This window comes from Alternaria incomplexa (genome assembly GCF_024043165.1).
Source record: "Alternaria incomplexa strain BMP 0042 chromosome Unknown scaffold_1, whole genome shotgun sequence".
NCBI lineage: Eukaryota > Fungi > Ascomycota > Dothideomycetes > Pleosporales > Pleosporaceae > Alternaria > Alternaria incomplexa.
This window is the reverse complement of record NW_026249850.1, coordinates 2,075,811-2,099,041: the sequence shown is the minus strand read 5'-3', so window position 1 is coordinate 2,099,041 and position 23,231 is coordinate 2,075,811. Positions and strand designations below refer to the sequence as shown.

The 23,231-nt window shown below is 53.1% G+C and overlaps 10 protein-coding genes across 10 annotated transcripts; 7 read left to right on the top strand and 3 right to left on the bottom strand.

Moving 5' to 3' along the window:
- Positions 1–53: 53 nt before the first annotated feature.
- On the bottom strand, positions 54–1,915 carry J4E90_000752 (uncharacterized protein; the record flags this gene model as incomplete). Its single annotated transcript, XM_051430347.1, has 2 exons — positions 54–185; positions 245–1,915. The coding sequence occupies 2 exons, from the start codon at positions 1,913–1,915 to the stop codon at positions 54–56; spliced, it is 1,803 nt and encodes a 600-aa protein (XP_051295834.1).
- A 635-nt stretch (positions 1,916–2,550) lies between these two features.
- Positions 2,551–3,852, bottom strand: J4E90_000751 (uncharacterized protein; the record flags this gene model as incomplete). Its single annotated transcript, XM_051430346.1, has 1 exon — positions 2,551–3,852. The coding sequence occupies one exon, from the start codon at positions 3,850–3,852 to the stop codon at positions 2,551–2,553; it is 1,302 nt and encodes a 433-aa protein (XP_051295833.1).
- Positions 3,853–6,351: 2,499 nt separating this feature from the next.
- Positions 6,352–8,034, top strand: J4E90_000750 (uncharacterized protein; the record flags this gene model as incomplete). The annotated part of the gene is made up of 2 exons (XM_051430345.1): positions 6,352–6,360; positions 6,583–8,034. The coding sequence occupies 2 exons, from the start codon at positions 6,352–6,354 to the stop codon at positions 8,032–8,034; spliced, it is 1,461 nt and encodes a 486-aa protein (XP_051295832.1).
- A 1,959-nt stretch (positions 8,035–9,993) lies between these two features.
- On the top strand, positions 9,994–10,642 carry J4E90_000749 (uncharacterized protein; the record flags this gene model as incomplete). Its single annotated transcript, XM_051430344.1, has 2 exons — positions 9,994–10,103; positions 10,156–10,642. The coding sequence occupies 2 exons, from the start codon at positions 9,994–9,996 to the stop codon at positions 10,640–10,642; spliced, it is 597 nt and encodes a 198-aa protein (XP_051295831.1).
- Positions 10,643–11,265: 623 nt separating this feature from the next.
- J4E90_000748 (uncharacterized protein) lies at positions 11,266–12,429 on the top strand (the record flags this gene model as incomplete). The annotated part of the gene is made up of 3 exons (XM_051430343.1): positions 11,266–11,458; positions 11,553–12,190; positions 12,244–12,429. The coding sequence occupies 3 exons, from the start codon at positions 11,266–11,268 to the stop codon at positions 12,427–12,429; spliced, it is 1,017 nt and encodes a 338-aa protein (XP_051295830.1).
- A 445-nt stretch (positions 12,430–12,874) lies between these two features.
- On the top strand, positions 12,875–13,737 carry J4E90_000747 (uncharacterized protein; the record flags this gene model as incomplete). Its single annotated transcript, XM_051430342.1, has 3 exons — positions 12,875–13,082; positions 13,129–13,490; positions 13,540–13,737. 3 exons carry the CDS (start codon positions 12,875–12,877, stop codon positions 13,735–13,737), a joined length of 768 nt encoding a protein of 255 aa, XP_051295829.1.
- Positions 13,738–15,430: 1,693 nt separating this feature from the next.
- Positions 15,431–16,111, top strand: J4E90_000746 (uncharacterized protein; the record flags this gene model as incomplete). Its single annotated transcript, XM_051430341.1, has 3 exons — positions 15,431–15,452; positions 15,502–15,830; positions 15,911–16,111. 3 exons carry the CDS (start codon positions 15,431–15,433, stop codon positions 16,109–16,111), a joined length of 552 nt encoding a protein of 183 aa, XP_051295828.1.
- Positions 16,112–16,666: 555 nt separating this feature from the next.
- On the top strand, positions 16,667–17,605 carry J4E90_000745 (uncharacterized protein; the record flags this gene model as incomplete). Its single annotated transcript, XM_051430340.1, has 1 exon — positions 16,667–17,605. The coding sequence occupies one exon, from the start codon at positions 16,667–16,669 to the stop codon at positions 17,603–17,605; it is 939 nt and encodes a 312-aa protein (XP_051295827.1).
- Positions 17,606–17,918: 313 nt separating this feature from the next.
- Positions 17,919–19,868, bottom strand: J4E90_000744 (uncharacterized protein; the record flags this gene model as incomplete). Its single annotated transcript, XM_051430339.1, has 1 exon — positions 17,919–19,868. One exon carries the CDS (start codon positions 19,866–19,868, stop codon positions 17,919–17,921), a length of 1,950 nt encoding a protein of 649 aa, XP_051295826.1.
- Positions 19,869–21,426: 1,558 nt separating this feature from the next.
- J4E90_000743 (uncharacterized protein) lies at positions 21,427–22,740 on the top strand (the record flags this gene model as incomplete). The annotated part of the gene is made up of 4 exons (XM_051430338.1): positions 21,427–21,447; positions 21,507–21,552; positions 21,603–21,820; positions 21,877–22,740. The coding sequence occupies 4 exons, from the start codon at positions 21,427–21,429 to the stop codon at positions 22,738–22,740; spliced, it is 1,149 nt and encodes a 382-aa protein (XP_051295825.1).
- Between the last annotated feature and the right edge of the window lie 491 nt (positions 22,741–23,231).

Here is a 23,231-nt window from a genome sequence, read left to right as displayed (position 1 = left end):
GCCAGAAAAGCTGTATGTGACCGTGTGTATGAACAATGTGGCCGTTATGCGTGTTACGCTGTCTTCGGTTTCGGGATACGGAAGGGATGGGCTTCGGTGTTGAAGACCCAGTCGTCCAGGCTGATGACATTTGGCTCGCTAAAGGTCAGGTAAAAGTACTTTAGCGTTTCCGCCATCCAGAAGCTCTGTAGGCGTTTCAGTACACGTTCGATGTCTTCTGACAAGAAACTAAGAAACGACTTACCTCCATGCTGTCCGCCCTCGGTGGAGAGTCGGCGGATACGTCTATCAATGCCGAGTTACCGATGTCAGTGTCTGTGGAGCGCTGAATAGCCGTCCACATATCCCATGCAGCAGCTTGCCATTGTTGCTCTCCTGTGATGCGGTGCATGATGAACACACTCTCGATAGCCTCTGGCCTGAGAATGTACCTTCTATCATCGACACTGATGAAGCCGCTGGGGAGGCGGAGGTTCGCAATATTCTTCAACGGATCCTTTTCGTCCGCAGCATTAGATGTCCGGGATAGTATACCATCGAGCCATGCTTTCTCGTCCCATACGCAGGTTGTCGTATTGTCGCACATGAGGAGATGCGATACTTCGGGCATGATACCTGCGGGCGATGCCTTGTATGCCCAAACACAGGTGTCTGCCAACTTCCGACCGATCGTGACATGTTCGTCGTTCTGGAACAGCTTTCCGCCGAGGGCGAACATGCCACCTGTGTAGCATGCCAAGTGTTGCATCTCTGGGTCTAACGCCGTAGTCGCACCTTCGGCACGGACAAATCCTGACATGAGCATATCGGAGTTCTCTGGGGTCGATGGCCTGAATAAGGCATACTTGGATGCCGTGTCCATTGCTCTCTCGTACATCTTGCGATAGATGGCGTCTTGACCACCGAGCAGCGCATATTGCTTGCCAATATACTCGTACGTTGAATCAGCCATACTCCCCAGGGTGAACCCACTGTCACCAGTAAAGTCCGCAGTTCGAGCGTTGACAATCAGAGGCCACATGCCCGGTAACTTGGTCTTGTCCTGCTGTTCTTCGAGAAGTCTGGTTACCCTGTTGACCGCGTCGTACCATTTCGGGTCCCCGGTCAATTGCGAGAGGCGTGTGAACTCCATGGTCAGACTTCCGATCTCCGCAAGGAGGACCTGCTCGTCCGCTACCTGTGGTTTGCCCTCGCCGGCTGCACGGAACTGCCATCGCGTGATTGGTAGGTGGTTGGGTGTGTCGAATGCATGGTATAGCATCTCGCCCGCCTCCTTCGCCTTGTTCAATAACCTCTGGTCCCCGCTAAGCTCGAAAGCTGCCAGAAGACCACCCAAATGCCGTATGTTCGTCTCGAACACATTGATGTGGTCCAAATCGGTGTATCCAAAGTCGATCTGTTCGATATCCTTGATGGCGGACGAGAACTCCTCTTCAAAGCCCATTATATATAGTGTGTCGAGCGCGTCGATGAGGGTGGCCGCCCAGCCTCCAAAGTGATCCGCTGCCTCTCCGCTTATAGGTCGGACTTCGTCGTGCATCCATGCGTGGCTTCTGTAACTCTTCCAGCATTTCAGGAATTGTTTCTTGACCTCTTCCTTCCTCGTCTCGCGTATGTTCTTGGCCGTAGCATCTTCTTGCGCAAAGTTGAATTGTATCGGTGGTAAGGTTTTCGGTTCGCCGGTCGGTAGTGGAACGAGGGATTCGATGCGGTTCTTGAAGGGGACCTTTGTCCAATCGAAAGACTTGTACTTTTGCTCTTTCTTTGGTTGTTGGCTTTGCTGGCTCTCCGGGCCTTTGTCGGCGTTTACAGGCGCGTCGCCAGGCTGCTCGTATGGAAAGCTGAGGGACCAAAGCATGTACAGGAAGCCCACGGCGAGGACGGTGTATAGCCCATAGCGTCGCAAAAGCGCCATGGTGTATTACAAGAATTAAGTAAAAAGGGGTATAAAGAAGGGAAGAAGACGGACGCGCAAGACGATGTCTGCGCATTACGAACTGTGGGGAGGCTGATGACGGCGGTTCCTGCCAAGTCGGGAGGCGGCATCCTTGTCGTACACTGGACCCTGTACCTGATTACGCGCCGCTCTCCACGTCCGGACGCCCATCATTGCATCATCAAGACAAGTGCGACGGAGAATAGAATGCGATCCGAGGATGCTGAGTTCGGAGCACGATAGCTAGCCCGAGGAAGCTTTAGTACGGTCATCACATTCACCTACTCGGCGCTCACCTTGATTTAACACGAAACTCATCAAGGGGATCGCGTACCACAACGTCAACATGCCTCAGATACATTCTGTCCAAGGCCACTGATGATGTTTGGAGCATATTCGAGTCACAATGGCAATGTTAGCTTCATCTTCGATACATAGACACACCTCACCCCCTTGGTGAATTTCATCCACGTATGATATGACATGTTTTTTTTTCTCTATTATGTACATCTGGACTCAGCTTCTGTGACAGCGAGAGTTTTGTATGTGACACCCGCAACTGTTATTGCAACTGCGCAATGGTCGTCTGTGTCTTCTGCTATGTTCATTCCTTCCTACTTAGACTCTGCTGGTGGCAGCATGACGACGTACTCCCTCTCACTGCCTCCAAATTTGAGTATGTCCTTGTCCCTCAGCTCAAAGTAGCGACTCGCCTCGAGATCCTCTCCGTTGAGCTCTGTGCCATTACTGCTTTCCAGGTCAATGATGTAGGGCTTGACTTTTCCCTTGTGGCTCTTGACACCGAATTCGTCTTCAACCGTCTTTTGTATGTACCGAAACTGGATGACTGCGTGCTGTCCACTTGAGCTAGGGTGGTCGAGAACGTAATCGGCGACTTCCCGAGATCGTCCCAGTAGCCAGCAGCTCTTGTTCCAGAGTTCGATGGTCTCTAGCACATCGTCGCCCTTGAACACGAAGATGCGCCAGGGTTGTGAAGCGGGCGGTTTGCGTGCCTCGGGCGGCTCGTGGTACTTGAGAGAGATCTTGGTGCCTTCTACGCGGTTGGCAGCTTTGGCTAGCGCGCCAGTAGGCTTGAAGTTGGGCTTCTCCTTGTCAGGCGGTGCGCCGCCATACTTGGAGGGTGGTTGGGCCGAGTCGTCAAGCCCCCGGAAGGAGACTTCTTGTGAAGGTAGCGGTTGTTTGGCCCGCTTGTGGGGCGGCGGTGAGCGCGAGGGCGATGGAGAGCGTGTGCGCCGGTGACGTTTGGGCGGTGGAGATGTGGATGCAGAGGGCGAGCGGGTGCGCGGTTTACGAGAACGGTACGGTATGGGCGAGCGTGAACGTCTGCCCTCTTTGGACTTGTCGCGGCGGCGTCGCTCTCTGGACCGCGAGCGATCTCGCCGGCCATGTCTGTCCGTAGAGCGATCGCGCTTTTTGTTCCTGTCTCCGTCCTTCTCGTGGGAGCGATCGCGCCTTCTGTCCCTCGAGCGATCCTTCTTTCTGTCGCCCGATCTTTCTCGCCTCTTGTCGCGTGACCGGTCTCGTCGCCTGTCTCTGGATCGGTCCTTCCTCCGCTCTCTTGATCCATCGCGCTTCTTCTCTCTGGAGGAGCCTCGTGGCTTCCTGTATGGTTCCGGCGACCGTTCCCGCCTGCGGACAGCGCTTGGCTCGACTGTCGTGGCCTTTGGCTCACGGGCGTTCGGTACGTTCTCGGGCTTCCTCTCTCTCGATCTGCTTCTTGAGCGGCGACCAGATGCTACCGAAGGCTCCTTCCCAACGCGCTCGGATCCATGTCTCGACAACCTGCTCGGGCTTCCGTTCCTGCTCGCGACTGCCGGGGGCGAGGCAGTCCGGCCTTGGACTAGCTGTTGCGTGAGCAGCCGTCGCGCGCTGTAGGGCGACAGGTCTCTCGCCATATCGGGCCCGATTGCTGAGCACTGGGGCGCAGTCGCGGTGTCGAGATTGGGGGCGCAATGACGATCCCAACTTTTTCTCTAGTGGCTGGTGGATACAGCCAACGTCAACGGGCTTCCTGGGGGCGGTGCCAAGTCGCCTGCACTGCGGTGGTAGCCGGCTAGACCATTACACCGTAATTAGTAGTGGGCTGCGCAAAGAAGCAGAAAGGAATGTGACTAGTACGCAATAGCCGGTTAGCGATTGAAGCTGTCGGTCGCGACTTCCCCAGAGGCCCAAGCTTCCTGCAACTTCGTCACGGCGTCGCGCTACCGCGCCTCATCTTCATCTCGTCTATTCGCTGCATGTACACGACGGCGCCACTATCCACTCCAAGGCGCCTATGTATACGATATGCAAGGAGCTTGTGTTTCTCTCCCACCCAGTCAGCCCATTTGGCCCCTGCAGCAGCGTCTTCAGCCGGATCCAGACAGGTACGGCGTGGTTTGCAGCCCCGAAACATGACAGCGGGCGTTATGAAGGCGGCCAAGATGGGCGCCTTGCAAACGTAGCCAAACCATCGTCCCAGTGCCCGCAAACTCTCTGGCGATTGCCTTTCCGCCTATCTCTCTCTCTTCGCACCATATCGTAGCCCGAGCGCCTGTAGTTTCCATCTTATCTTCATGCCTCCGCTGTATTGCTGCCACTGAGTGCGGCGTGCGCAACGATCGCGCAATGCCGTCCAAGCGAATCCTTTCCTGGTCAAAACGCCAGTCTAGTTCAGAGCCCTACTATCGCACGGGGGGTTTGCTATCGATTGAGTCGATTGAGCCCGAGTCCAACACCGACGTTGAAGCAAAGGTACGATAACAGGCACAGAACCATGTCAGTGCGCTGCCAAAGACAACGGCATCTTATGCACAACGAGACGACCCGTACACCAATGTCAGCGGCCGTCCGGAAGTCGGTGTCTGCAGCTGTCTTGTGGTGCCTAACCATTCGCTAATCATCTCCTCCAGACTACGCTGAAAGTTGAAAATCGACGTTCAGCCAACCTTGTCATCTTTCCATCGGACGACAGACAACATGTATCCAGTCCTGTCACACCCCAGTACGATACAGCCGTGTTTCGGACTGTTACGACCCTCCAGACTGCGTCTAGCGACATGTTGCGCTCTCCGGTGCCCAGTACGATTGCATGCTCAAGATCTGCCTCCATAGAAAAGCCTCTGCCCAGTCGCCCACGGTCCGCCTCGGTACCATCGATTGCAGAACTACCCGCTGAGCTCCCTGGTTCTCTTCTCTTAGAGAATCAAGGGTTTCCATCCTGTACGACTCCAGTGTCCGCCCAACCCACAATCCAGCTCTTTCGAAGGGAGAGTCACCCGCCTGACAAGCGCTTGAGCCACGGGAGTACATGCTCGAATGCATTGGATTTGGTCCCGTCACCATTGAATCATACGAGAAGCGTTCCAGAACTAAGCTCGCGGTATAGCATCATGAGAAACGTTCCCACCAGCGATGCACTTGATTCACGCGTTATGGCCCAAGCCGGCCTACCAGCGGCATTGGATGACAAGTGTTTGAACAAAACCGGAATGCAGAGACGTTCGAGACCGGACCTGATTACTGCGCTCTCTGCTATGGACGGAAAGGTTTCGACAAACAGAAGCGACAGGCGTGGTTCTAGTCAGATGCGGCAGGTCCAAGAGAAGAAAGTACGTGATCGGGATACCGAGAAGCGCCGACGCAGCAGTCAAAATGAAGTGAGTGCTGTTTGTTTCTTGGTAGAGGCGTGTTTACTGGACAAACAAGAAGACTGCATAACGAAACAGTTTCAGAACTTCTTTGTGTACCATCTCCAACTCTGATGCGACGATGTGTGCCTGAGTTAGATGTACTTCTCTGCCGTTAGGCCATGGCATCTGGCTGTTCGCTGGCAATGTATTGTTGTATCCGCGGATCGGACGCCTGGCAGGCGAATAGTGGTGGTGTCAGGTTTCACATTCTCATGTTGCGCGGGCGGCACTTGCACACAAACCGTCACCACTAGTCTCATCGCCATGCCTCTTTCTCTGCCTCGTAATGGCCAATTCGGGCCGTTTCAGTTGCCCAGCATGTATTGTATCCAAATACTAACTATACCCAGGCGTCTACTGCAACCAATTCATCGACGCGCAGCAAGCAGATCGACGAGCTAAAAGCGATCATTGCCACACAGAATCAGACAAACTCAGTCCTACAGTCTCAGTTCGCCGCCTTGAGATCGTCGCACGAAGTACAAGTTGCAAGCCTCTCGGACGCACACTCTGCGGAGGTTGCATCTTTGAAAGATCACATTCGGTTGCTTCAAGAACAGAACAGCAAGCACGGCCTGCACCAGGGTGAGTACCCTTCCAAGTATTCTTGTCCAGTCCACCACTACACTTCACTGCTTTGTGAAGACGCTCTCTCCCAACGTGTTAGATCCATCAGTATGGCTTTTCGAGCTGTGCACCCGTGACACCAGCTATCAGTTCAGCATGCTAAACGTGTCTAGCGTCGAAGAATAATACTTCGTTTGTCTCGGATAGCGTTGAGCCGCCACACACGTCGATTCGCGAAATCCCGCCGATTACTGAAGACTCCGACTTTGTCTGTCCGATCGAATTTGAAAGTAAACAGCGTTCACACCGGCGATCAGAAAGCAGCCCAGAGATGGTAATGATACACTTGCTCTGCTTATGAAACCGAATGCTAATTTGGACTGCCAGGAGAGCTTGAAGCGGAAGCTCAGCGCCACACGTCGACCAGAAACGACAACTCGGAACCTGCTCCCAGAGCTCAATCAGTACAGACAAAACAATGCCGCTCTCCAACAGCAGATCGAATCATTGATGGCGAAGTTGAACGAATCGAAGAAAAGCGAGAGAGAGCTTCGTTCAACACTAGGACTGACCGAGATGAGATGTGCTGAGTTCGAGGACAAGGCGGCGCACGCTGACAGGCTTGCCAAATCCACGCAGGCTCTGCAAAACACTATAGATCATCTCGAAAGCCGTCTCGAGATCGCCAACACTGAGCGACTGGACGCGGAAGAGCAACTTTCGAATTTGATGAACGGGAAATCACCCTTCGACCTCACCTCCAAAGGACCACCTAGCACGAGTCACCCAGCTTCCGATAGACGTATGAGTATGAGTACGGTCTTCTCGAGCGCTTCGCCTATCAGTTCAGAGCTTGACTCGCAAGAGAACGCAACGCTAGCTTCTTTTGTTGCGCACATTGAGCGTCTGCAAGACCAGGTCAGAGAGAAAGATCATCGCATTGCGAAACTGGAGAAGGAGCGAGAACAGCTACGACGAGCACGCAGCGAGCTAGAACAGGAGCACAAGACAACTGCCGGTCGTTCAGGCACACACCACCCAGACACTCACATGGAAAGCCTTCGAGCCGCAATCCTGAATCGCGAATACGTAATTGAGGAGAAGGACAGGGTCATTTGTACAGTGGAAAGACAGCTGGAACATCACAAACTCTTGTTGCAAGCGGAAACCAGACGCCATGCGGCAATGAAGCTTCACGTGGCTGGGGAAGGGGAAGACAGCTGGCCCGAGCTTGCCTCCATTGCGAGACGGGAAGACATCGATAGGTGGATGGATAGGCTCCACGAGCGCTTGAGGAGGGAGCAATCTAAACAGAAGGGAAAGGCTCTTGCCGATACTCCGGATGTGCAGATGGAGAGCTTGCGACAGGAGATCGACTTCTACGTTAGGGAAATCATTCTCTTCAAGCTCGACATCAAAGGTTACAAGAGCGACATTCGAAAGCTGAAGAAGATCACTGCGCAAATGGAAGCTTACGGCCGGACGAGCGATCTGGAATCTGAAGCATGTTCTCTCAGGCCAACAGCTACACCTGCTCCCTCATATTTCCCGCCGACCACACCAGAGCTCGATGGCGCCAGTGTTGTCTCGCCTGCTATAGACGAAAGTCATATTGTGACTGCCCTGGGAGGATCCCCGGTTGCTATCTCCCCATTGGCTCCCTCGCGCGATCGGGACCGCGTCTTCATGGCATCAAGAAACTCACGCGAGCTCGACATACCAGCAACATTGTATGAGGTGGCGCATAAGGATGATTACGCAACCGGAGCTGATCTCATGGGTGCTGGGGCCTCTTCAAACTTGGTCTTACCGCGGACAGCTACGGTATGTGCGCGCTGACGGTGTTCGAGCCCGCCGTCTAACTCGTCCAGTGCAGCGAACTTATCACGAGCTTCCCATCACCCAATTCAGCTGTACCAAATCAGCGCATTATACACAAACGTAGTATGAGTGAACCATTATTTAGGGCGTATCAGACCTCCCACGGAGACCATGGACCGATTGCGGAACGAGTGGAAGGTATACAAGGATGCTACTTGAAAGCACCAGTGAATCGCAGACGCTCGGCATCCAGCGCGCACATTGCGCAAATGTTGTCAGCGAATGTACTCGCCGAGCGAACTTCGCCAGCTCTTTTCTCGCCAGAACCTCAAACAGCCTCTTCACCACATGACACGAACAACGATGCTACGCAGCCCTCGCTTCAATATGAACGTAGACACAGCACTGCTTCATCTTCAAGCATGCCTGTCGTCACATCTTTGGGTGCACCACGCAAGTCAGCTCTGAAAACCCCATTCGCTGCCACTATGCCAATGAGCTGTTCCATCACCCGCAATGCGCCGTTCAGCACGGCGTGGCCAATATCTCGAACAGGCATCGGCGGAACTATAGCATCGGCACCGATGACATCGCCAGTCCCAGACATTGCTTCAAAGTGCTTGACCCCAGCTCGCATGTCTAGACTCGCAGCTCCGCAGCAGCAAGATCAGGCCACAAGTTTGGCCAGAACGACCTCACACTCGCGCAACGTGAGCGCAAGCAGTGTTCGTACCGTGATCCGTACCTAAGAATCCGGCGATGAGTAAGAGTAGAGAGCTAGGTATGCGTAGCGTTTGGAGGGTGGGAGGCATCGGTATATCCAGAGCCAATACATCGATATCTGATCATGGTGGTTACGTGTGGTTTTGTTGTGGCCCCTCCGTCTAGAGTTTATGGAGTCATCAGCTTCAAACTAGGTACTGTTGAACAATCATGATAATTACGTTAAGAACGTGGATCTCGTTGCACATCACGCATTGTATCGTGTATTCCTCATCGCCGGCGTGATGGCTGCTTCACTCGCCGCGCCGAGTGGAGCCATGTCGAATGAGGAAATGATCCGCGTGTCTCACGCGTTGCGCCTGAACGCGCTTGCGCTGCACATCTCCGCAACTGCACTCTCGAGTAAAGTCCATTTATATACTCTTGCTCCTACTTATTTTACACGTCAGATGGCGTTTTGGAAATGGAGGTACTGCCTTGCCCCATATGAGGAACAGAAAGCCGATGAGCTTCACTTGGGGTCGAGAGCAATGTGGAGTGTCTTACTCATCGTGTGGAGCACTCGTGGTGGACTATACATCTCAATTCAGGATCGTTTAACTAATACAGATCAGACGATGCGCTTAGTTCCTTTATCACTACATCACTCGTCGATGCTACCAGAGGCTGTGGCCACAGGGTTCCCCTTCAATCAGACTTCAGCGATCGACCACACACATCCATGCGTGATGGAGGACATTTGCCTGCCATGGAAAGTAGCGCAGTCTGCGTAGCAAAATGTGGAAACTCCGCTCTTGCCTAAGAGTCTAACTTGAGGGTGCTTCCCCGACCACCGCGTCGCGCATGTATCGGGCGCCACGTTCTCAACTTCCTCGGGAACTCACCACAGGCTCAACAACTATCATAAAGATAGAGCATATACACTTCCCGTCGCCATTCCTTGGATAAATTCTCCGCATTGTCGGTGCGCACCGTGCGTCACCCTCGTTTCCTTATCCCAGAGTCTGCTCAATAAGACCTTGGTACCAGACGACTGCGCCAACTTCCACTTTCACTTTCACTTTGATTACAACGCTCAATCTTGGACGTCTTGGCCCGGCTAGCGTCACGTAAAATCATTCGTGTATCCGCTCGCTAGGCTGCTCTACCTTTCGTACCCTTCTGTGCTCCTACTCCCCTGTTGCGACAATACCCAGCAACGCACGTCAGCACATCAGCTTCCCACTGTACCCAAACATCCCAGCATCTTGCAACATGACTCGTGTCAAAGTAGCACCAAAAAAGGTGTATGAAGAGCCCCGTATCGACTCAGGCGCAGCGCTCTCAGACCCTGCCGTACCCTCCGATGGACCCGCGCCGAATGGGTAAGCGTGTATCCACAAGATACCAGACAGACCAAGCTAAGAATATGAATAGCACTCTCGTAATGCCCATCCTCCTAAAGACGAATTGGGACCTCGGTACTCCCAAGGCTCGCCTCCGTAAAAATGATCTACAGCTGCGCCAACCGAAGGGCTTTCCCATTAAACCACTCAAGATCACACTCGACCGCGCTCGCAAAGAGGCAGCGATTAAGGCTCTAGCTAAGAATTGCGTCGATTCAGACTTTGAAGTGTACGAGGAGTTGGAGAAGGTTGGTGAGGTTAAGAAAGCAATCGAGGCTGAAGAGAAGAATGATGAGGAGGAAGCAGAAGATACAGCAGGTGAGGAGTTAGAGGGTTCCGTCCACGACAGTGCGGACGGCAGCGCAGATGACAGCGACGATTCCTACGAGCTTTCAGTTACCAGAGTCGTTAACGAGAAGCCTGCTGCGCTTGTCGACAGTCGCGGACGGACTCGAGCAGCTACAAATCGACGCAAGGCTCAGGAGGCATCTGAAGCCACCATGCAGACAAGCGTCTAAAATGAGGACGGGGAGAATGCGACAGTGAACGAGAAGGAGCGCATGCGAAATGATAAGCGGGCGATCAAGCAGTCAATTTGAGGCTCGAAGTCACGTCTTGGGAAGTTCGCTGCATTGCGCGGCAGAACACGCATGTAGGCGAGGTGGCTCGGATGTATCTCGGCATGTAAGCACTGGCGGACATCTTGGATGGCCTCGGCATCTTAATAACCAATGATGTTACAGCAGGAGCAATTACCATATCAATGTGTCTCTAGTATTGTACGATCTGTCAAAGCATTCACTGGAATGCAGTGATGAGTGTGCCTTGCAAACGCCCTGCTTGGCGCAAATAGGCCGAAATCCGGCATCAAACGCTAACCGAATGCGGATCTCAAGCTTCGCAACCACGTGTGAGCGCGTATGCGAAACCCTGGGAGAGTTCCGCTGCAGCCCCTCCATTACCCGCACAGCTGCCTCCCCCAACTACTTGACGAGTGCTTCGCACCCCTTTCCGCTGTTGTCTTTTGCTCACTTTTAAACCCAACCCCACCATTCCGCCAACAACCCGTGGACACTTCAAGAGCATTGCGATAGGAGCGGACGGTAGCTGTATCAGCGCGCTATCTTCTGCTTCTGTCAAAATGACCGCCGAAGCCCAGAAACTGCTTCTAAAAGAATGGGCCAAGGACATCAAACATGTCGTTGACGACAACAATTCACCCAAGGCCGAGTTCGCGCGCCTGGCAAAGGCAAAGGGATGGACCGGCGGAGATACCGAATGGTGCCATCACTGGGAAGCGTGTTTCGATGAGACATATACATGGGGAGTTCGTCGTAAGTTCAGCTCGCTCCGCTTGATGCGTCTTTGATGATGCGAGGAAGCTGGAAAGGCGGTGTCGAGCGAACCATTACTAATGCATGGCATCAGATAAGTCAACAACAGCCGATACGACTGTACTCAAGAAAGTGACTGCTCAAGCTGGTGGGATCGATCTAACAGAACGTATGCGAAGGCTCTCCATTGGTTCCGATGCGTCGTCTTTCTCGCTCATCTCACGCACGTCAAGGGCGAACTCTTTCGAAAGTGTGAGGTCGATCAACAGCGACCAGTCACACGAAGCCGAAGGTCTTTCCACCAGCCCACAACCTCCACCGAACACAGAAGTCTCGGATAGCACCGACTTACAAAACAGCGTACTGTCTCTTGATACGGTCAAGTCCCTGGAGGAAATTTCTGGGGGCGTTGAGATCCCGGACACGGCTTCAGAACACAGCGATGCTGAGTCAGAGGCTTCATCGCTAGAGTTGGACGAAAACCCAGCGTGGAGTGAATACACCAACTTCGTGCACCGCCCAGATGCTTCCTTTCAGTCAGAGTTCGAACGTCTAGCTCGCACCAAAGGTTGGGTGGGACGTATCAAACGCCAGCACCTAGTCGAGCTGCTCACTAGCGAGGTTGAGTTCTACTGGGGTGCGGACGACGTTGACAAGCTTGAATATTACCAGTTCCTATGTCAAGAGATGGGCGTCAAGCAGATCCCTTTGACTGTTACCCAGGCGAAGAACGTAAGCACATCATCTATGAGCCCACGCAAAAGTACGCCGCTGACAATAAATAGGCGCTTCGGCCTCTCAAAGTCAACCTTTATAGCGTCATCGACCACATGCGCAACCCGGAGATCAAGGTCATCACATACAAGACTATCCGCGAGCTTCGCCAAAGCGTCCGCAAGAAGGGCACCTTTCCGAGGCAATGTGCTAAGGCTGGTGAAGGCTGCATGGCCGCTTTGCTGTCCAAGTTGTAGTTGCATTGATCTATCTGGATTTGCAAGGGTAATCAGACATGCGTGTGGCTTCTCACATCTAGGCATTTCATGGTACATCTGATTCTGGGAACAAGATGGTGCTCGCGATGGTATGCAGCCTCTCGTTGGAGTGACGACCAAACGTCATAAACTCGGCACGTGGTTACCGTTCTTGTCCAATCAATCTGATTAATTTTGAAACTTCATCTCGTTCTGCAGTGACAAAACGGTGTGTGTAGAAGCTTCTCGCATTTCTATCATGCCAATCGCGTGCCTTCACCGTTCACCGATCTTGAGGTGTCGCTCAATCTTCACCGCTCACGCACTCTGTTAGTACGCTTTTGATAGATATCTTGCCCTTCTTTTTGGTCCACCTCTTTGACTTCCTCTAAGTCACGACACACCCCGCAGCCGTCAACGCAAGTGACTACGACAGCAACTCACCATGGCTTCGAAAGTAATCGCTTCAAATGCCCAGAAGTCGCTATTTCGCAACTGGGCGCAGGACAGCATCTTCATACTCGATATCCACGATTCTACCAAGCGCCAATTCTGTCTTCTAGCCAAGATGATGGGTTGGGTCGGCGGAGAAGAGACGTGGAATGACCACTGGCATGAGTGCTTCGGCGAGGTCTACATCTGGCGCGCTTTCGGTGAGTAGACAGTGTTTGACTTGACAACAAAACTGACAGATCCCAGGTTCTCTGTCAACTTCCTCCGACCCAGCTACCAGTGTTGTTCCCGAGGATGCTGCTGGTACTTCGGTGTCAAATGCTACGTCCACTCCAAGGGACAGTGGCGGCGTTCGTGCGAGCGACATCTGGTATCAGTTCAACGGTTTCATCCCCAATTCTTCAACGAGCTTCAACAATGAGTTCTCGAGATTGTGCAGACACATGCGCTGGAGTCGTGAAGAGCGTCGCAGGGCCAGGGTTGAGATCTTCGATGCCGATTGGGAAGCCCACATAGGCAGCGATCTGGGTGATCTAGCTCGTTGGCAGGACTTCTGTCGCATTTGCGGCATTAATCCAACCCCAGATAGTATTCCTGGCTGCATGGAGGTATGCGCACCTTCCATCACATGCAGGATATGAGCTCACTTTCGAACAGGCTTTAGAGAACGTCTTGGTTAACATCTATGATCTCCTCGACTCTCAACGCAATGGCGCGTTCGTCACGCCCTTTGAGAGCTTCGTGGAGTTTCGAGACTACACTTACGACGATCGTATGTATCCCATCGAGGAAGCGAAGGTGGACACGTTCTTGCCGGTCTTCCTGAAGAAGCTTTTCCCTCAGCAAAGTGGATAGACGGAGACACTACATCTGTCCTGGCTGTTGCAGCTCACGTTTGGCTTTACAGTCAGCTCGAGTTATGTTTCAGCTCTTGCACCGAGCTTGTCGTAATTGAGCTATTCGAAGGCTGGCCAGCTACCTCTTTTGCATCCTCGCAGATTGACAAGCGAATGGCAGAGATAGCCTTCAATCACAAGGCTAAAGAACAAGACGATCGTCTGCGAGTACCAATAGTAATGGATTGATCGTGTTCACCCTGCTGTACTCATATGCGTGTATGCGGCACAGTGACTTCCCGTCCAGCAGCCAGCCGATGTGGTCATTGTCCGCTCATCGACGATAGCTTGGAGCCACTGACTGTAGCATTGAATTACATGCATCTATACCTGTAGAGAATGCTATTAGTATGTTCCAGCTCGTTGCCGACGTGGCGCCAGGCATCTCGGGTCTTCCACGTCCTCAATGGTCCGATTGTCTGCTTATCTCGGTTTGCTGCAGCTTCCCATATGCACCAGATTATCGATTTAAGGAGTCTAGGTTCATTGCCACCGCACTAGAACCTCATTGTCCGTACGAGACTCTCCATCATGTCCCATCGTCATAAAGGCCACGCTAGTGAGTATGCTACCGTGACATCCTACGAGACACACTCTAATCTATGTCTTTAGAATCTGAAGCCTCTGCTGCGACCGCGAACGCCTCGAATGCCCAGAATAATGGTCAGACTGCCATATGGTTCCAGAAGTTTGCACCCTTCGTATATGACACAAGCGCCAGCACCTGGAGTAACTTCGATCGTCTCGCCTCAAAGCGCAACTGGGGTGATAAACTCCGAAGAAAGCAGTGGACCAATTTTCAAGTGGTCTTAGTGGCGTCAAACCATGCTGACGCGGACGATGATGCTCATACCGACACCCCAACCCAGGGCGGCGCATGGTTCCAGCAGTTCGAAAATTTCGTACACGATCCAACGGTCGGAATCAGGAGCAATTTCGAGCGTCTAGCAGCACAACGCAGCTGGGGCAACAGACTGAAGCAGAGGCGTTGGGCTGAATGTCAGGAGGAGGAATTCGGCTATGCATATGGAACGAATACAACAAAGCTAGAGATCTGGCAGAGGCTATGTCGTGAGGTGCACATCAGCGATCCACTAGACAGTATAACACAGTGTAGACAGGTAAGGAGAGTTGTAAGCGATGCAAAGTCTGCTGCTAACCGTGGGGAGGTGCTTGGCAGCCGAAACGTCCTGGTCAATCTGATGAACCTTATTGACCATCGTAACATCGGCGTGGAAGTGATCCGATTCCAAAACTACTCCAAGTTCCGAGCGTACACATGTCCGAAAAGGGTGTTTCCTTTGAGGAAGGCGAAGGAAGATGGCTTCATCAAGGCGTTGTTAAGGAAGTTGTGATGGAGGCCGGAGTAATCCGCGTGGGCCGTAATTGCACTTGCAAACAGAAGCAATATCAGGGGTTGCAACACCAGATGCGTGCGACGAATAATGGAACCAAAAGATAGTTGCTTATCCGTATGACTCAGCACCCGCTTGGCGACACGTAAACATTGTGTTTACACTTTCTAGTCCTTTCTTTTCTTCGTGTGCACAACAGTCCCAACGTCGCTCTTGGTTAGTGTCGCGCGATACTCCGGAAACCACCTGGGCACTATTGGCGACTGCCGCAGTTCCGCGCACTACTGACCCTGCACGATGGTTCGCGGAAGTCGCGCTAGTGAGTAGCGTACATAAACAAGCAATAGCGATATGCTCACATTGAACAGAGGGAGGCGTCTCCATTGTACCTGAAGCTGGGACAACTGCTTCTCCTTCCTCGAGCGACCGTAGCACTCCTCCTCCAAGCGACGACGGTACCTCTGATGAAGTTCGTGACTATTTCTCGCAAGAAAAGTTTAATGGATTTGTCCCAGACCCTGAGGACGATCTCATAGCGAAACTCAGCAAGCTTTCGATCCACCAAGGTTGGTCCAAGAGTGAGGCGAAGCGTCGTCGCGCGGAGGTTGTTGAGTTCGAGGTGTCTCGACACTACGGCCCCGACAAGTCGAAACTGGAAAACTGGCAGAAGCTGTGTCGTGATGTCAAGATCGAACCTGTACCGCCTTCTATAACACAGTGCAAAAAGGTTACGCTTTTTCTCCACAGTCGCATAGTTCTGCTGACGTATCCTCGTAGGCTCTTTCACGCGTCTATGTCAACATCTTCAACATCCTGGACCATCTAGACAATCCCCAGCGCTACGATGTCATTGTATTCAAGAACTACAAGCTCTTCCGTGCATATACGCTCAAGAGCCGCATCTTCCCTTTGGATCAGGCTAAGGAGGACGGCTTTGTCAAGGCTCTGCTTCGCCCGCTCTGTATGAAGAGGAAGTAGTAGCAGCATTGGCGCTTCAGGAAATTTGGATGCAATGGGTATTTGGATTGTCGGATGGAGTTATTGGTGGCCTTGTAATGCTTCTTTCTTGACTCGTTCTCGTCTGCGTGGCGTGAGTGGGGATGTAAGCAAAGGCGCGGCTATCCGGCTGCGAGGGTGCAGGTGACCTGGGCACCATCCTTGATGGGATTACACGTCCACGCAGTAGTTAGAGTCGCTGATCTAAACGATGTTGGTGTAATATGTTTGGGGACGCATGTGAAGTCAGGACTAGTAGGCGAGATGTTCGGAGGCTTTGCCCGTCACAGCCGTAGTGCAGCTTAGCGAGGCCTAAACAAAGCTCACCCCGTGGTATCCCCCGCTCTGCACAACTCACCCGTATCGTCGATCTGGTGGTATATCCCTCAAGGCAAACAACCTTCACCATGCGCTGCCGGTCGCGCTTACCCCAGGCGGCGAAGGCAATGTGGCCTTGCGCGCCCCTCCATCCCCCGTAGAAGTTGCAACGACCAACTCAGCAACCCTCGCGACCAAACACGAATCCCAACGCATACGATGCAGCAGGAGAATGAGCGCATGAAGCTCAAAGATGGCCGGACCCTCTCCTACGCCATCTACGGCAGCCCGATGCCACAGAAGACGATAGTCTTCATGCATGGCTGCCAATCCTCGCGCTACGAAGGCAAGCTATGGCACTCGGCCTGCGCCCTACACAGCGTCCGCATCATCGCGCCCGACCGTCCTGGCAGCGGCCAGTCGACCTTCCAGATCAATCGTCGCATCCTCGATTGGCCTACCGACGTGCTCGCCCTGGTAGACCACCTTAAGATCCACAACTTCTACGTACTGGGCGTATCGGGAGGCGCGCCCTATGCACTGGCTTGTGTCAAGGAGGTGTCAAGGGACCGTCTACTAGGAGCCAGCATCGTCAGCGGTCTCTATCCAATCAAGTTCGGCACAGCTGGCATGTTGCTACCTTCGCGCATCGTCCTCTGGGCAGCGCCGTGGGTCAACGGGCTGACCACCACGCTGTTCGAGAGCACCATCGGTAAGCCAAGTCGCGATGACGACCCGAAAGTCCTCGAGGACATCATTGCCAAGGAGATCCGGAGCCGTCACCCCGCCGACCAAGAAGCTATCCACGATACCACCAATTGGCCCATCTATGTAGCCATGACCAGAGAATCGTTCCACCAGGGAAGCGAAGGCGCAAGCTGGGAAGCCAAATTGAGCGGCAGCGACTGGGGCTTTGAGCTTGGACATCTATACGTTGGAGACAATGGAGTACCGCTTACCTTGTGGCATGGTCAGGACGACCAGAACTGTCCCGTCGCCATGGCTCATAAGGCCAGGGACCTGTTGCCCGGAAGCGTATTGCACTTGAAGGGTGGCGAAGGTCCCATGAGCTATATACACCGGAATGCTGACAACATCCTGGACGATCTCATGGACGAGACGGAGAGCGAGGAGTACATGATGGTCGGTGCCGCGTAACTGTGTCGGTAGATGATATGCTGGTGTTGGACTTGGTTTCTTCTTCTTAAGTTCGTCCAACCAGGCTTTGGTCCGCATGTCAGAACCACCATTAAACCCATAGTCAACTAATCACCATTTCAAATTTGATTTTCAATGACCAGCTCAAGTAAATGAGATTGCGTGGTAATCGTGAAATTAAGGTACTATGCGCCACGCGTTGCAGCGCGGTCTAAATGGTATCCAGCGAATGTAGTAAGAATGGTATCATGCAGTAAGAAAAAGATCCAAAACCCATCAGTCGTAAGAAACAGCCCGCCCTTCTGCCGACGCCCTATAATTTGCTGAAATTCCGCGTGATCATGACGACTACACCCGCAACAATCTTGAACGCTATCTTCAGTATGAACACCACGGCCTTGAACGCAAACGTCAACACAGTTATGACTGTACGTGCGACGAGCGGTAGTTTGCTTTCGTCATCAGCATTCGCTTTCTTCGCCTTCTTCTCCGATTTTGTGGCTTTCGATTTCGTATGCTTGTCTTGTCCGTACCACTCGCCCAACTCAATGTCCTTGTCGAAACTTCCCATCGCACTATCGCTACGAGTTGTTGTACTCTTCAGGCTAGAAGCAAACTTCTTCAGTCCTTTACCCGAGAGTGGCGGGCGCGACTTCCCACCGATGCCCTGGAAGCCCTCGACAAAAGAGTCTTTGAAGGCTTTTGCTGTGTCTTCCTTCTGGTGGTTCAGGGTGAAGCTTGGTGGTGGTGGCTCGAAGTTTTCTTGGCTTCGATTGCGTGTTTTGCGGCCGCGTGTAGCTTCCGCTACTGCGACTGCCAGAAGCGTTGATGTAAGAACATCAACCAAGAAGGGATTGCCAAAACGTGTCAGGGCACCAAGGTGGAGAATGAGAGCGTCGTTTGCGAAGTCAAGACGTGCGAGCATGGCATCATCGGCAGTAGCGTCGGTGGTCGTAGGAAGTTGGCCAACAGACATCTCAGAAGGTGTCATAGATACTGGTCTGGTGCCATCGAATCGCGGAGGTGGTGGTAGCGGAGAGAACGCGTTTGTCCGGGGGGTCGTTGGAGAGAGAACGTATGGGTTTAGCACAGTGATGCAGGCTGGCTTGCGTCCGGTACTTTGTGGTGTCATGGGCATGTTATGCCCGTAAAACGCCGTGATGGGTCTCGTCGAAGGAGCATTGATGACAGAACAGTCACCTTCCAGGGAGATGGGGAAGGTGCCCAATGTTGGATGATGGAGCTGATATGAACCCTCCGATGGCATATGTTGCGCCCAAGGATTTGCTTGTTGTTGAGGGTTGTCCCTCGTCCAGGCAAGAGCGCAGCACTCACGTTGCGCAGTACCAGCTAGAACATCTTCGGCCAGACGCTGTGCGGCGGGCGACTGGGCACCCGGGTCTGAAAGCGCAATACGCGATGCAGCAGGAGAGTTAGCAGCAGCATCAAGCGCCTGAAGAGCGGCCAGCTTTGGGTATATGCTAGTAAGAAGGGTGGTATCCTCTTGCTGTTGTGGGCTAAACGCTCCATTGTCTAGTGACGGAGGCGCGATAAGATCGAGATGAGCAATAGGTAAGACTCGCGGCTGGGTGGGGTGATGTCGTTGAATGAGCAGCTCGTTCATGATGCTGGGTACTTCGTGGTTACCTGCAAGGTTTGACTGTGCTACAGAGTAGAACGGTAACGATGGCGTTGTACCAAAGGTGACCGTCGGGTTTGAGGCTGTTGCGCGATGCATTCGCAGGGTATACATCTGCACACTGGGCTGTTCTTGTCCATTAGTGGCTAGCCAGAGATTGTCAAGAAGGTTGGATGGCGTGAAGAAGGGCTTTGGTGGTGGAGGAGCTGTCGAGCCGCTTGAGCGAACGTTGTTGTGAGGAATATACGACTCGGAAGAGTAGGGTGAACGACTGATCTGGGTTCGAGGTATCTGTGTGGGCGACGCTTGGGTTGGCTGATATGGTTGACGTCCAAGAGGGACTGTGGGATCATAGACTGGGAACATTGACCGCATCGGAATCTCTTCTTGCGGTGACATGCATCTTGTAGCAGAGCTATTTGCTCGGACCAGAGTCTGAGCCTCGGAGAAAGCTGGTGAAATCGCGCGAGCAGGATCTGGGCTGGCGGTGCGTTGCTGGTCGTCGATTTGATCATGGCCATGACGTTCTTGTACACGGTAAAAGCTTTCTTGCCGTCCAAGTTGTGGGGACGCAGTTTGCTGAGGCGGTGGTTCAAAGTATGGCCGACTCGTTGTATTTGACATTGGCGTTGTCGTAGCCTGTGGACTGGGGATATGTGCTCTTGGCGGGGCCGCGATGGCCGGCGGGGGCGCCATTGGGTTGGAGGGTGATACTGGCACAGAGTTGACTTGGATGAGAAGTCCGTGGAGATCAACAGGTGTTTTGGCGCTTACGGCACTCTCTGTTGCCAATGGTTCTTGACTGGCTGGCTTTGGGTGAGGAGATGGTCGTGGACTGGGACTCGTCTGTCTTGGAGCACGAGGAGGAGGAAATAATTGGAATGCTGGTCCAGCCATAATGAGTGCTTGCTATCCTACTCTCTTGATAAATGGTACCCCGAAATAACTGGCGGGACCAAACAACAGATACCGGCTGTGTAGAGAAGGGAACAAAGACTGAGAACAGCAACACCGGGAGTACGACGTCTCGGGTAATCTGGGGATAACGACTATAAGACGAGCATTCTGCGAGGCACTCCGAGCCATCGGAAGAGCCGTGGCATGCAGCCAGGGCAATAGCAGTACAAAGACGACTTCCCATGCAGGAAAACCCTCTTCTCAGCCAGGTGGTGGTCAGATGGGCCCAATCAAGCCGTGTGTAAGGCTCGGCGCTACTCAGAGTTGATGAGCGGCGGTTATATTTTGGGTGGTTGGCTGCTGGTTGCTGTAAGCGCCAACGCTGTTCACTCGCTACACTCCCCGCCGCACTAGCTTGGGATGTGAGAAAGCCTGCATCTGGCGATGATTGGTAGACGGTATGTGCCTGCCCTGCGTCGGGGTAGCATATGCATGTGACAAGTGGCCAGTCCGGCGGCCCGCTGCGAGTCGTCGATCTATTTCGAGCGCTCAAAACCTTTGCCAACATGCCACTTTCGGTGTGCATCATGAATGCTATGGGAGGGATGCCTGTTGTCGTACCTGCCCTGTGACAGCACGAAAGTCAGGACGTGGTTCTTCATTATTTTTGTAGCCGGAATTGAACTCATGAATATGTTTTCATAGTTCCACGGGCTTTGATCATGCAGCGCTGGCGGATGAAGGTCTGTTCTGGCGAAACAGCGTTTGGTGGGGTTGGGGCTTGAAGCCACCAAGCTTTCGGCGGTAAAGAGGGCTCGCACGCTGCAGAGTCGCGGTGCACGCAGCCGCCCTAACACCAAGACAACTCTGGCTCAGGCATCGCACTGGCAGCTTATCGCACAATTTACCAGGACGCAAACTGTGCAACATGGCCTGATTACAAAACTTGGTCGCTGGGTAATGTGCTGAGTTACCCGGACTAAGGCCGAGCTTCCAACGGAGCTGTTGCTGGGCGGCTGTGGTGGTAAGCGTCCAAGGGCTTGGTGGTCAAAAGACGATGACGGGGTCAGGTCATTCTTGTTAAGAATAGGCAGGGCAATATGCATTAGATGAAGCAATCAGCGGGTATCACGTCGCTGCAGTGGCCGGGCATGCAGCTCGCGACAACGCGCGGCGAAGATGCGGGATGCGCGCTAGGCTTATCGATAAGCGAGATGTGCAGCCGAGAAAAAGTTGGGCCTTCGTCATCGCGCACGACAGTCACGCGAAGCCAGCCATAGCCACGATGCCATCAGAATTAGAAGAGGTAAGAAGCCAAGTACTCGAGACTTTGGGGTTCATCGCCAGCTAATACTCCGCTTCCAGCTTGTGGAATTCCTGCACCACGGCAACACGCAGATCAGGCAGACTGGTCAGACGAACCCCTCCACCCCACCACCGAACACAGCTCACACTATGCAGCGGCCGACCACCTTGTCGGATACTCACAGGCAAACGTCTCCCTATGGAAGCGCAACCAACTAGAGCCTATTAGGGACCTGAAGCTACTCGTCAAGGACTATGCGCCCATAGCGAAGAACGCCCTGACCATCCTCATCAATGTCTCCGCCGACGCCGAGGTCCAGAAGGCGCTGGCAAAGGACGACGACTTCCTCGAAACGCTCTTATCGCGGATAACCGTATGTCAGTTCCCCCTCTATACAAATGAGGACTGTCAAGGGCTGACTTGCTGCAGAACTCAAAAGAGCCCAACGCCAACGAGATCGCAATGCTCCTCGCCAACATGGCAAAGGACGACTCGCTACAGCGCGTTTTAGAGTTGAAGCGCGACATACCAAAAGAACTGTCCAAGTCAACGTGGGCTATGGATCAGCTCATGGACTGCTTCGTCAAGGGCGCAGAGGGCGCGTATAACAAGAACGCAGATTTCGACTACCTTTCGTACTTCTTCGCCGATCTAGCCAAGTTTCCCAAGGGTCGCGAATACCTCACCACACCGCAAGAGCACGACGATAACGTAATCCCCATCACCAAGATCCAGGTCTTCACCGACCATGCCTCGCACATCCGCCGCCTTGGCGTAGCTTCGGCGATTAAGAACGTCGCTTTCCACGTCCCTTCGCATCCCGTGCTACTATCGAATCTATCGCCCGACCCGAATCTCCCACCTCCATCTATCGGTGCAAACCTACTTCCATACATCCTTCTACCCCTCATGGGCCCAGAAGAGTACGCAGATGACGACACAGAGGGCATGCTGGATGAGCTACAACTCCTTGAGCCGGACAAGGAGCGCGAGAAGGATCACGAGATCATCAAGACTCATCTTGAGACGCTGCTTTTACTGAGTACAACGCAAGAAAGCAGAGAGGTGCTGAGGCGCGTCAAAGTCTACCCGATTGTCAGAGAGTGCCACATGCATGTCGATGACGAATCAGTCCAAGAAGCATGTGACCGTGTGGTCCAGGTCATCATGCGCAAAGAAGAAGGCGAAGAGGAGGATATACCAGACATGGCTAGTGCAGGTGGTAGCGGGAAGCTGATGGAATTGGAAAATGCCGAAGATGATGAAGACGAGAAGATTGTTGACATTGTCTAGACGGGAGATGCATATGCGACGCAATACCAACAATATTCTCAAGTCGCAAAACCGTAGTCATGCCCTACATCCAGATAGCGTGGTAGATCTGATTGGCGGTGATACCGGGGATAACAGCCTCGCTCAAAACTGTTCTCGGCTCCTCAATTATGGATCTTTGCCAAACTTGGTCGAAATAGGAAGGATCCCGTCATCGATTCTCAGTACCTCGATTCTTCTGCATCTCATCTGCTTTACTTCTACATTCTTATTTCTGTACCACGCTTCGCGCCGCTACTGTTTGTACCGTCATTCCTTGTTGGATAGCTTATTGGAAGTATATTATGTGTGTGACGTAAGTCGAATTATGTCAACGGTCGACTTAAAAGATGGCGGGGGCCGAGGTATGGTACCAGCCACCGACGAAAGTGCAGTGCAGACAGCAGCCTCATCACCAACGGGTCGTCCACCAAGAAAAGGAATAGAGCGGAGTACAGGCATAATAGAGCAGG